Source organism: Erythrolamprus reginae, chromosome 1, assembly GCF_031021105.1.
Source record: "Erythrolamprus reginae isolate rEryReg1 chromosome 1, rEryReg1.hap1, whole genome shotgun sequence".
NCBI classification, from domain to species: domain Eukaryota; kingdom Metazoa; phylum Chordata; class Lepidosauria; order Squamata; family Dipsadidae; genus Erythrolamprus; species Erythrolamprus reginae.
The window spans coordinates 424,966,823-424,979,265 of NC_091950.1; the positions used below are offsets into that span (position 1 = coordinate 424,966,823).

At 49.5% G+C, this 12,443-nt stretch overlaps 1 protein-coding gene across 2 annotated transcripts in view; it reads left to right on the forward strand.

Moving 5' to 3' along the window:
• Positions 1-3,176: 3,176 nt before the first annotated feature.
• The window catches only part of PHF12 (PHD finger protein 12), a 79,548-nt gene continuing 70,281 nt past the window's right edge, over positions 3,177-12,443 (forward strand). For both annotated transcript variants that reach the window (XM_070735478.1, XM_070735479.1), the window contains exons 1-2: positions 3,177-3,506; positions 3,632-4,017. In XM_070735478.1, the coding sequence (XP_070591579.1) occupies positions 3,441-3,506; positions 3,632-4,017 (452 nt within the window). In that variant the 5' untranslated portion in view covers positions 3,177-3,440. The remainder of the gene's footprint in view (positions 3,507-3,631; positions 4,018-12,443) is intronic.

Sequence of the window (12,443 nt, forward strand, 5' to 3'; positions counted from 1 at the left end):
ACGCCTGACGGCAGAGGTGGGTTTTAAGGAGCTTACGAAAGGCAAGGAGAGTGGGGGCAACTCTGATCTCTGGGGGGAGTTGGTTCCAGAGGGTCGGGGCCGCCACAGAGAAGGCTCTTCCCCTGGGTCCCGCCAGACGGCAAAAAGGATGTTGAGACTCTAGAAAGAGTGCAGAGGAGAGCAACAAAGATGATTAGGGGACTGGAGGATAAAACATAAGAAGAACAGTTGCAGGAACTGGGTTTATGTCTAGTTGAATGAAAAGAAGGACTGGGGAGACAGGAGAGCAGCCTTCCAATATCTCAGGGGCTGGTACAAAGAAGAGGGAGTCAAGCTATTCTCTAAAGCAAAAGCAAAAGAAAGAAAGAAAGAAAGAGAGAGAGAGAGAGAGGAAGGAAGGAAGGAAGGAAGGAAAGAAAGAAAGAAAGAAAGAAAGGACCATGGGAGACAGGATAGCTGTCAAGCTGCCAGTCAGAATTCAGACAAATAAAACTCAGAATCCTTTTTATAAAAGTTCAAAAGTGAATTTATCAAAATCAGAACTAGAAGCATCGAAAGAAAAGTCTGAGAAAATGGCGCGATACAAGCATATATCAAAAACCCTTTTCCAACGATCTCAGGGGTTGCCCCAAAGGAATCAACCTATTCTCCAATGCACCTGGGGGTAGAACAAGAAGCAATGGGTGGAGACTAAACAAGGAGAGAAGAAACCTAGAACTAAGGAGAAATTTTCTGACAGTTAAAACAATTAATCTGTGGAACAGTTTGCCACCAGAAGTTGTGAATGCTCCAACACTGGAAGTTTTAAGAAGATGCTGGATAACCACCTGGTCTCCTGCCTAAGCAGGGGGTTGGACTAGAAGACCTCCAAGGTCCCTTCCAACCCTATTGTTGTTATTATTATTACTGGTGCACAAGGCGAAAGCCCACACGTCTACCAAGGCCCGACTGCAAAGAAAACTTCATCCTCGCTGTGGTGAGTCCCAGAGAACCAGCTGGGGATGAGGCTGCCAGACCCCACCACCACCACCACCACGATAGCAATCTTCCAGTATCTCAGGGGTAGCCACAGAGAAGGAGTCAACCTATTCTCCAAAGCACATGAGGGTTGAACAGGAAGCAACGGGTGGAAACTAAACAAGGAAAGAGGTAACTTAGAACTAAGGAGAAATTTCCTGACAGTCAAAACGGTTGATCAGTGGAACAACTTGCCTCCAGAAGTTGTGAATGCCCCAACAGGCAACCCCTGAGATCTTGGAACACTGCTCTCCTTTCATTAATCTAGCCGTGCCCAGTTCCTGCAACCGTTCTTCGTATGTTTCAGCCTCCATTTATCCCCTAATCCTCTTTGTTGCTCTTCTCTGCACTCTTTCTAGAGTCTCAACATCCTTTTTGCATCGTGGTGACCAAAACTGAATGCAAATATTCCAAGTGTGGCCCTACCAAGGCCTTATAAAGTGGTATTAACACTTGGTGTGATCTTGATTCTCTCCCTCTGTTGATGCAGCCTAGAACTGTGTTGGCTTTTTTGGCAGCTGCTGCACAAGGCTGGCTCACATTTAAATGGTTGTCCACTAGGACAGTGTTTCCCAACCTTGGCAACTTTAAGATATTTGGACTTCAACTCCCAGAATTCCCCAGCCAGCAAGGTTGGGAAACACTGCACTAGGACTCCAACAGGTCCCTCTCATTTGATTGACAAATAATATAAAATAAATAAATAAATAAATAAATATATAAAAGATAGATATCAAAATACTGATATTACTAAGGAAATACATTGAAAGTAAAAAGAAACTGTAAAATACAGTTTGACCGTATGAAATATGACAACAGTATAGTTTACTGTAAAAAGAAGAGATTTAGAAGTTGAATTTTTTTCCTTCTTTTTTTTTTCTTTTCCATTTTTTTTCTCCTTCTTTTTTTTGCTTTGTTTGTATGTCTGTTTTTATGTTATGCTATGTGTGTATAAGTCCAATCGATGTTCTAAATGTATTTTTAATATTTATATCCAATAAAAAATATTTTTAAAAATTAAAAAATAAATAAACAAATAGATAAAATAAACAAAGTAAATAAATACAATAAATAAAATAGATAAAATGAATAAATAAAATAAAATCCGTGGGGGGGGGTGCGCAGGGTCTGCCTCCCCTCCAGCCTCGCCCCTCTCCATTGTGATCCGCCAGCCCCCTCGTCAAAAAGGCCCCTCCACGCCCCTCCCTCTTCAATTGTGCCCCCCCCAAGATGCCTCCAGTCCGCCCTTCTTCGGCTATGGAATGGGACTACACTGCAGGGTTGTCGTAAGCCCCACTCCGCCGCTGCAGAACAACAGCCCTTTGCAGAGCCCCGAAAAGAGCCGGCATAGTCGGCGCGCAAACAAAAGAACTGCTCCCCTTTCCCCTCCACAGTCCTGACCGGGTAGTGCGCAGACTTGGCGTCCTGGCTGTTTCTGCGCGTGCGCAAGGGACCCACCTCCCGTTACTCCCACCCCGCCCGCCTGCTACAGAATGCAGGTCCCCGCGCCTGCGCAGCGAGGCACTTGCGCCCAGAAAAATAAGGGAATCAGTAGTAAACTACTCCTCGCTTAGTTATTAGCCCGCGTTATTTATTGAAACAGTTATTTTAAGTCAGGACCATAAACGCGGTTGTATATTTGCAATTCGACACAAAAAATATAGATAAAAGGTCACTCCGCGCCGGCGCAGTCCTTAGAAAGAGAATGTGGCGCATGCGCAAAGCAGAAGGGGAAAAGAATGAAGGAATAAAAAAAGGGGGTGGCCGCGCTTGCGTAGAAAGGCCCTAAGCGAAACAAAAATAAGTGCCGGAGCGGCCGCGCGTGCGCAAATCAAGGCCGCCTGTGAGAGCGGCGCCTGCGCACACAGAAGACGGGGGGGCAAGGAGGGGCGCGGAAACGGAGCCGAACGGGAAGGGGGGGCAAGAGAGAGAGAGAGGAGGGAGGGGAAGAAGACATTATCGTCGCGCATGCGCGGCCTGGAGCATCCAGAGCGCTGCCTTTCCCCCCAGCGAACGTGCGTGTGTGGTGCTGTTGTGTTTTTTTTTTAGTGCGGCCATCCCGCGCCTGCGCGGCAGCGGCCCTCCGCCGCGCGCATGCTCCCGGGGCGGCGGGGAGGCGGCGGTGCGCCTGCGCGACGAGCGCTGTGGCAGCGGCGGCGGGGCCCTGCGTGTGAGGCGGCGGCGGCGGGCGACCTTCCCCTCAGCGGCGGCGGCAGCGCGGGCCCCGCCCCCTGTCATGGCAGCCGTTCCCTCAGCCGACCCGCGGCCTGTCCCGTCGGAGGAGGCGGAGGCGGGCTCCCTCAGGAGGCCCGTCGGGTAGGCCGAGCCGGAGGCGGCGAGTCGTCCCCCGCGGCCCCGCGACGCGCTTCCCCCGCCGGGCCGGCCTGAGCGTCGCGCTGCGGGGCCCGGCCCTCGCCCGTTGGATGTGGGAGAGGATGGAGGCCAAGACGGTGGTCTACGACCTGGACACCACGGGGGGCCTGATGGAGGTGAGCGCGGGCGGGGGGGCGGAGGGGGGCGGGAGGGGGCAGGAAGGAGGGGGAGGGGTCCTCTGCCCCCCCCTCAGACGCTCTGCTGACCCATGCTCTCCCCCTCCTCCTCCCCCCCCCCGCAGCAAATCCAGGCGCTGCTGGCCCCCCCGCGGAGCGACGACGGCGGCGGCGGCGGGAGCGAGAAGCGGAGTCGGCGGCCGGAGCGCGGCGGCGGGGGCGACGGTCACCCCGCGCACCACTTCCAGCAGCAGCACCACCATCACCACCACCATCACCACCACCACCACAACCCCGCGCCGCCCCCGCCGGGCCTCCACCCGCACGGGGCCCCCCCGGCGCCCACCCCCCACGCCCCCGGCCCCCACCAGCCCCCCCACGCCGCCGCCTCCGCCGCCGCCCAACGACGCAGCGGCCGCGCCACCAACCACGACAGCTGCGACAGCTGCAAGGAGGGCGGCGACCTGCTCTGCTGCGACCACTGCCCGGCCGCCTTCCACCTCCAGTGCTGGTGAGTGAGGGCGAACCCGGCCTCCGTCCCTTCCCTTCCCTCTTTCTTTCCTTCCTCCCCTGCCATCCTTCCTTCCTTTCCCTTCTTTCCTGCCTTCCATCTCTCTTCCTTCCTTATCTCCTTTTCCCTCCTTTCTTTCTTTCCCTTCACCTTCCCTCCCTGCCTTTTCCTTTCTTTCCTTTCTCCCATCCTTCCCTCATTTTCCCTCTTTCCTTCCTTCTTCCGCCCACCTCTCTCCCTTGCCTACTTTTCCCCTCTTTCTTTCCTTCTTCCCTATCTCTCCTGTCCTTTCTTCCCTCCCTTTCCTTCTTTCATCTCTCCTCTCCCATCCCTCCATCCTTCCTTCCTTCCTTCCCTCCACCTCTCTCTTGTCACCCCCGCCCCTTCTTTCCTTCTCCTTCCCCTTCCTTCTTTACTCTCATCCTTCCGGTCCGTTATCCCTGCCCGCCTGTTATCCCGGCCGCTTCCCATCCCCGCCAGGCAGGGCGCCGACAACATGGCAATCCGCCTGGGATTGCTGCCTCTTTTCCTCCAGCGCCATTTTGCCCACTGGGCCCCTCCTGGTGTTCCTCCCCCCCCCCCCCCCTCTGCCAGCCCAGTCCCCTTCCCCCATCGCTCATCCAGGGAGGGAGGGAGGGAAGGAGGCTGGGCAGGGACCCTCCTGCCTGAGAGGAGGAGGAGGAAGAGGAGGAAGGAGGCCGCCAGCTACTCCCAAGGAGACCCAGGCAGGCTCGGGCTGCTTCCTCCCTCACCCGCTCTTTTGTTTATAGCCCGGAGGTGTTTTTCCGGCTCCTCCTCCTCCTCCTTCTCTTCCAGCCATGAAATCTGCTGCAGGTTTTTCAGCCCATTGTTTGCGTTTGGCAGCTCCGGCCTGGGGATTGGGGAGCCCGGTTTGAAAGAAGGTGCCTTTGCTCGCTGGGCAGGCAGGCTGGGTGGTGCAGGCCTCTGGAGCTGGCAAGAGCGCAGGGAAGAGGCGGCGGCGGTGGTGACGGCGGCAGCAGCAGCCATAAAAGGAAGGCGGTGTGACAGACCGAGGAGTCCTCGCCTGCCGCCTCTGGATCGGGAGGGTCAGTGGGGAAGCGAGGCTCCGGCGGCTTTTGTGCCCTGTCTGGAGCCCTCCTCTTCCACCTGCCTGGGAATCTGGGCCAGACTGTGCTGCCTCAGGTTGGCTGTTGAAAGTTTTTGAGCTGGTCGGCAGAAAGGAGGCGATGACCCCACCGGCAAGGGGGGTCTGGTGTGATGTGAGGCTTTGGAAAGACACAGCCTGCCCTGAAAGGAAAGGAGGCTGAAGAAGAGGATGGCCCAGCCGGGCCTGTGCTGGACCCCGGCCCTGCCACCTCCCAGCCATTGTCTGAGTTGAGAGTTACACCCCAGCGCAGCTACAAGAGAGAGAAAGCGAGAGAGGGAGGCTGTTACCACCGGCCCTGGATCTCAATGGCTCCTGGCAGCTCCTGGAGGAATGGCTGCCATCCTCATTGGCGGAACCGAGACTTGCCTCCCCTTGGCTTCTGCAGGGCCATGCTGCTGCTGCCGCTGCCTCTCCGCCAACCATTTTGCCTCCCAGCGGCTGTGGGTGAGGAGCTTGGTGGGGGGGAGGGGAGGGCTCCTGCCTCTCCCTCTACCATGGTCACTCGGTGCCTCTTTCTTCTTTAAAGATGGCCCTGAGCTGCATTTGACGGAAGGCAAATGGCTGTTTAATTGAAGGTGGCACTTTAGTTCTCTTTCCCCAGCATTTGTTTTTGTTTAAATTATATAAACTGGCAGCGCACAAGAGGAGGCTTTCTTTCTTTCTTCCTGCATTTGTTTAACTTGGGCCCCACTTTCCATGGCGCTGGGCCGGCTTGTATTGTTTACACAGTTGCAAATAAAAAAAAATATTTTATTTTTTTTGCTTTGCATTTCTTGCTTCGACTTCAAACGACGCTGGTTCTTGCCCGCAGTCATTCTAGGCGTTTTTCTGGTTGGGAGCTGAGGGTGAGCTGCTGGATGTTGGAGTCGAGCTTACGTTGGGGAAGGGGAGGCAGCCTAGGGGAAGAAAATGGCAGAACCTGGCCATTATGAGTGGCTGACACGAGCCTGCCTTGTGCTCCTCTCTTTGGGGAGTGCTGGGCTTGGATTTTATCGGGTGGGCTCTGGGACCTTGGCATCAATCAGCCCTGCTCTGCCTCCCAGGTCTTTTTTTAAAAAACCCAAGTTTTATTACTCACGAGAAAAGAGGGAAGCTGTTCACCATGAGGAAACTGGTGGATTCTTGCTGGAAAATGGAGAGGGGGCAGTAGTTTTCGGGGGAACTGTCTTGAAAAATAAGGCCGTTCTTCGTCTTGCCTCTGTGTGTGTGATGGGCCGCGTTGTTTCTGGACTCTACCTACTCAAAACTTGCTGGCCAAACAAAGAAAGGCCTGTCTCCCTTGGACATATTCTCGCTGACCTGGCCGCTTCCCTTGTGATTCCATGCAACCGGGACGCAGCCTATGGATAGTTGGCGAAGGATTAATCTGTATTAAAAGGATTACAGTTAGGAGCAAGCACCATTTAGAGCCCTGCCTTTTGGTCGGACATGATCCTGCGTGTGTAGACGGCACCCGTAGCTTCCTTTCTAAGATACCAAAAGATAGCTATCGATGGTTGCCATGGCATTGTTTAGAAAATACATAGGGAACTCTTAGAAAAGAGTTTTTAAAATCTCCTTCAACAGCCTGGTAAAATGGATAAATGGAGGAGTCTGTTTTGTATTTCTTGAGGATTCGCAGTCTTTGTGGCCTGTATTTTATGTCCCGTCTGTTTATTTATTTATTTATTAGATTTGTATGCCGCCCCTTTCCGTAGACTCTGTTCCTTCCTCTCGGGAATGTTGTATTTAATGGATATTAGCGAGAAAGTTATTATATGTGTTTTTAAAAACTTTGTCCAGTGCAGGCACATTCTTCCTTCTGCAGCCAACATGCTGACATTAGCTCAACTGATTCTTTGAACAGCTTTTGTGAATTAAAGAATAATTCAAAATAGCTAGGAGATGCTTGACTGTTTCATTTTCTTTCACTCTTCCTCCTGCCTTCATATATGTTTTTCTACGGTTAACAGGATGCGCAGCCTTCTCTGGCCACATTGGCTTGGAATTTGGGAAGTAGCCCTTTCAACACATTTGGAAACATTTATTTTATTTATTTATTTATTTATTTATTTTGTTTATTGGATTTGTATGCCGCCCCTCTCCGCAGACTCGGGGCGGCTAACAACAGTAATAAAACAGTATATGACAATAATCCAATACTAAAAACAGTTAAAAACCCATTATATAAAAACCAATCATACATACAGACATACCATACATAGAATTGTAAAGGCCTAGGGGGAAAATGTATCTCAGTTCCCCCATGCCTGGCGGCAGAGGTGGGTTTTAAGCTGCTTACGAAAGGCAAGGAGGGTGGGGGCAATTCTAATCTCTGCGGGGAGTTGGTTCCAGAGGGCCGGGGCTGCCACAGAGAAGGCTCTTCCCCTGGGTCCCGCCAGACGACATTGTTTAGTTGACGGGACCCGGAGAAGGCCCACTCTGTGGGACCTAACTGGTCGCTGGGATTCGTGCAGTAGAAGGCGGTCCCTGAGACAATCTGGTCCGGTGCCATGAAGGGCTTTATAGGTCATAACCAACACTTTGAATTGTGACCGGAAACTGATCGGCAACCAATGCAGACTGCGGAGTGTTGGTGTAACATGGGCATATTTGGGAAAGCCCACGATTGCTCTCACACTGGGGGAGCTTTACAATACCGTATGTGTAATGATCTTCATTCCTTCCCCCCCTTTTTAATATGCACTTAAAAATACACTAACGTTCGCCAGCCGTTCCCAAAGTAAGTTCATTGTTTTGTGAGTGAGCTTTGCTTTACAAAGGACAGATACTTTCCAAGCTGTTAGATTGAGAAGTTACCGACTCCAGAATGACTCTGGGCAAGCTTAGATGTAAAATAGATAAACAATAAAAAAAACAACAAATCTAAACATGCAGGCAAGCCGCACATCAAATTATGTCCCAGGGCTGCACAAATAGTCTAGCCCAAGGCCTGCGAGGGAAGGCAGGTTTCTAAAGACTTCCGGAACATCGTCAGGATGGTTGCTAATGGGATCTCTGCCCTTAAAGGAATTTCATCAAGGGAATAAGAGGAGCTTTGTTTGGCAGGTAACTAGGAAATAAGCCGATGGTGGCAGAGAGCAAACTGAATTTGTTTCCCAGTTGTAAAAGCCGCCACCACCAACCTTAGTGAATCATCTCCATCAGGCTGGATGTCCGCTGATAGCCTCTCAAGTTCCAAAACCTTTGAAATCAGCTGCAATTTCCTTGGGAAAAAAAGACAATGGCCAAAAAGGCAATTAAGGAACTTGAATGTTTCGTGTGGAGATTGTCAGCCACCCAGGTCACGGTTGTTGCAAAGGCAGCTGGACTTTCTTTCTTTTTTCCCCCTTGAAAACACTTCTCTTCGGAAGAACTGAAGAAGCTTCTTGGATGAGAAGGGAAACGTCTTCGAGGGGGGGAAAAGAAAGCCCGGTTAAAAGGGCCTCTTACTACTTCCCCACTTCATATTACACTGCTCAATCATACATCTGTATGTATGATTGGTTTTTCTTAAATTGGGGTTTTTAAAATTACTTTTAATATTAGATTTGTTTATATTGTCTTTTTCACGGTTGTTAGCAGCCGCGAGTCTGCTGAGAGAGGCAGCATACAAATCTAATAAATAAATAAATACATAAATAAATAAATAAATAAATAAATAAATAAATAACTAACTAAAGGAAACACTTAAGCAACACAATATAACTCCAAGTAAATCAGACTTCTGTGAAATCAAACTGTCCACTTAGGAAGTAACACTGATTGACAATCAATTTCATTTTGTTGTCAGCACCTTCAACTTCGTAGATAATAAAGTATCCAATGAGAATAATTCAGATCTAGGATGCGTTGAGTGTTCCCTTTATCTTTTTGAGCAGTGTATTTTTGTGAATGTTCTTTCTGGAGGCTCCTTCCTAGTAGTTGCTCACTCTGTAGCTTTAAGGAACTGACTTTGTTTCCCCTTATGGGGTTTTTTGGCTCAGCTGCTCTCAATATAGGCCAGCCATTTGGAGACCTGTTGTGTGAGGGCTTGAAAGGAAATTCTGGAGTTGAGTCTGCCTGAGGAGTTCCAGTTCCTTCCTCTTCTCTGACTGACCGGGGTGGGGTGGGGGGTGGGGGGGGGGTGCCGTTTTGTCTTCTATAGACACTTGTTCATGTGAATGCATTTGTCAGTCCTGGCTCCAACCTGCTGCAAGTGCCCCAGTTCTGATATTTATCTAGCATTTAAAAATGGTCTTTGTGGTTTGTTGGTTTCCTCCAACTTAGGTAAAAAGTTTGAGTAGGTCAGAACTGTGAACTGTGGGGTGTTTGATGTTTTTCTGAGCTTGGTGGTTTTAAGTGCAGGTGTTTCATTACCCAACTAGTTAACAGCATCAGGACTACAAAAGGGTGGTGGAGGAATTTCAGAGGGGACGATAATGAGGAAGGAAAGAGGATGCTAGAAGGGATGGGGTGTGCAGCGCGGAGGATAATGAGAAGGGGGGGAGAGGACTGTGGGGTCCTTGGAACTCTCTGAGCTTGGTGGTTTCCTTGTAGACATTTCATGACCCAACTAGGGAACATCGTCAGTGCTGTTATAACAGTACAATAATAGCCATGGTAGCACTGATGGTGTTCCCTAGTTGGGTCATGAAATGACTGCAAGGAAACCACCAATGTCAGAGCGCTCCAGGGACCCCACAGTCCTCCTCCTCCTCGTAGCACTGATGGTGTAACCTAGTTTGGTAATTAAACATCTGCAAGAAAACAATCCAGACTCAGAAGCAACCAAGGACGTCCATGTCAAACATTTCCCCAGAAGTCTTGTATTTTGTAAAATGCTGACAATTCTGCAACCTTTGGGACGTGAAGAGACTAGAGTCCATTTGGCCAGCTTTGTCCCTTCATCTCTTAAATGGGCCCCTTCCAGGCCTTTACGCAGAGGTAAGAACTGAGAACTGACCTTGCTATTTGCCCCCTGCCAGGTAGTTCTCCACGGTTTATGGACAGTTTTACCCCTTTTACCTCCTTTTATGATTGTTCAGATAAGGTTACTGTGGCACAAAGGTGAATTATTTGATAACACACATTGCGTGGACTCTTTAGTGGCTGGTCCTTGCAGGCGAAGCGTGAAGGATAAACATTGTAAATATGCAAAAATAAGCCAGTCATTCACCAGCTCCCATGCGCTGTGGAAAGTATATTAAACATGGATTGCATATGTGGTCCTCTTTGATGTGCCCCTCAGTTGTTGGCTGTGTGCGTGTGAGGAGAAGACTTCTAAAATGTGTGTGTGGGGGGGGGGGGATTTAAGAACCACTCCTAAAAGTTTCAATCCTTAAGAGATCAGCTTTTGGTTAACCCGGACTGTAACCTTCAGGTTACAAGGAAGGACAGAATAGCAGAAGAGAGTTGGAAGGGACCTTGGAGGTCTTCTAGTCCAGTTCCCTGGAGCAATAGCAGGGAGGTCCAATCTTGGAACGTTTAAGACTAGTGGACTTCAGCTTCCAGAATTCTCCAGCCAGCTGTTGTAGCTGATGAATTCTGGGAGTTGAACTCCACAAGTCTTAAACGGTCCAAGGTTGGACACCCATACTCTACATCAGTGGTAGGCAAAGTTGGCTCTTCTATGACTTGACTTCAACTGTGCAACGGACCTAGGGAAAGAGCCTTCTCTGTGGGGGCTCCAGCCCTCTGGAACCAGAGATTCATACTGCCCCCACGCAAGAGTCACGACTCATATATGTCGCCAGGCTTGGGGCTATTAGACTCTAGCCCCCTGGCCGACGAGTGTTTGTGTGTCTGTTATGTGAATAGCAGTGATTGATTTTTAATGGTACGGGAGGTTTTTTTGAGATTAAATAGTTTAAAATTAATTGAATTAGGATGTTCACATTGTTTCTTTTATATGTTGTAAGCCGTCCCGGGTCCTCGGGGAGGGGCGGCATATAAATCAAATAAATAAATAAATAAATGTCTATGTATTTATTTTTTATGTTGTAATCCGCCCCGAGTCTCTGAAGAAGGGCAGCCCAGAAATCGAAATAATAAATAAACTCCCAGAATTCCTGAGCCAATCGTGCTAGCTGAGGAATTGTGGGAGTTGAAGTCCACATGTCATAGAAGAGCCAACTTTACCTGCCCCGGCCCTGCATCATTCCAGAGAAACAGATGTCCATTCTCGTCTGAAAATCCTCCAGTGGTGAAGCACCCACCGTTTCTGGAGGCAAGCTGTTTGTTCCAGTGGTTAGTTTTTCTCACTGATAGGAAATTCCTCCCTTGTTCTAAGTTGCTTCCCTCCTCGCTTAGTTTCCATCCATTGCTTCTCTTTCCTTCCTTCGGGTGCTTCGGAGAATAGGTTGACCCCCTGTTTTTTGTGGCAACCCCTGAGATATTGAAACTCCACTCTCGTGTCACCCGTGGTCTTCCTCTTCATTAAACTAGACCCACCCAAATCCCTGCAACTGTTCTTCCTATGTTTTAGCCTCCGGTCCCCTAATCCCACTGTGTTGCTCTTCTCTGGTGCCTGGCAGTAGATCTTTTGTCTTCCAAAGGCCCCAGATTCTTCTCCAAGTGGTAGAAGATGGAAGTGCTGAGAAGGGACCTCATCTTGGCTGGGGGAGCTGCTTTCTGCAGGAATAAGTACTGTCGCCTGTGGTGACCTGCTTTGAAATCTCTTCGGAAGACTTTTCTGGTAGTAACAACGTGCCATATAGGAGAGACTTCTCTTTTGGCAGCCATTCGATGGACTGAGCAGCACCACAATCTGTTGTTGTAGGAGAAAAAGGCCCTTAGATGGAGCAGGGAGAGCCAGACTGACACTCACCTGAGCTTCCTTCACTGAAGTGCTACAAAATACAGTAATAACAACCACAGAGTTGGAAGGGACCTTGGAGGTCTTCTAGTCCAGCCCTCTGCATAGGCAGGAAATCCTACACTACATCAGACATTGTTTGTTTGTTTTTATTAATTGGATTTATATACCGCCCCTCTCTATGGACTCAAGGTTATCCAACATCTTAAAATTTTCTTAAAACATCTTAAAAACTTCCAATGTTGAAGCATTCAGAACTTGCACTGAAAAAAAATGTCTGAAGAAAAAATAAATAAATAAATGTATACCTGGAGAATAGCTTGACTCCCTCTTCTTTGTGGCAGCCCCTGAGATATTAGAAGATTGCTATCCTGTCTCCCCTGGTCCTTCTTTTCATTAAACTAGCCATGTCCAGTTCCTGCAACCGTTCTTTATATGTTTTAGCCTCCATTTATCCCCTAATCCTCTTTGTTGCTCTTCTCTGCACTCTTTCTAGAGCCTCAACATCCTTTTTGCATCGTG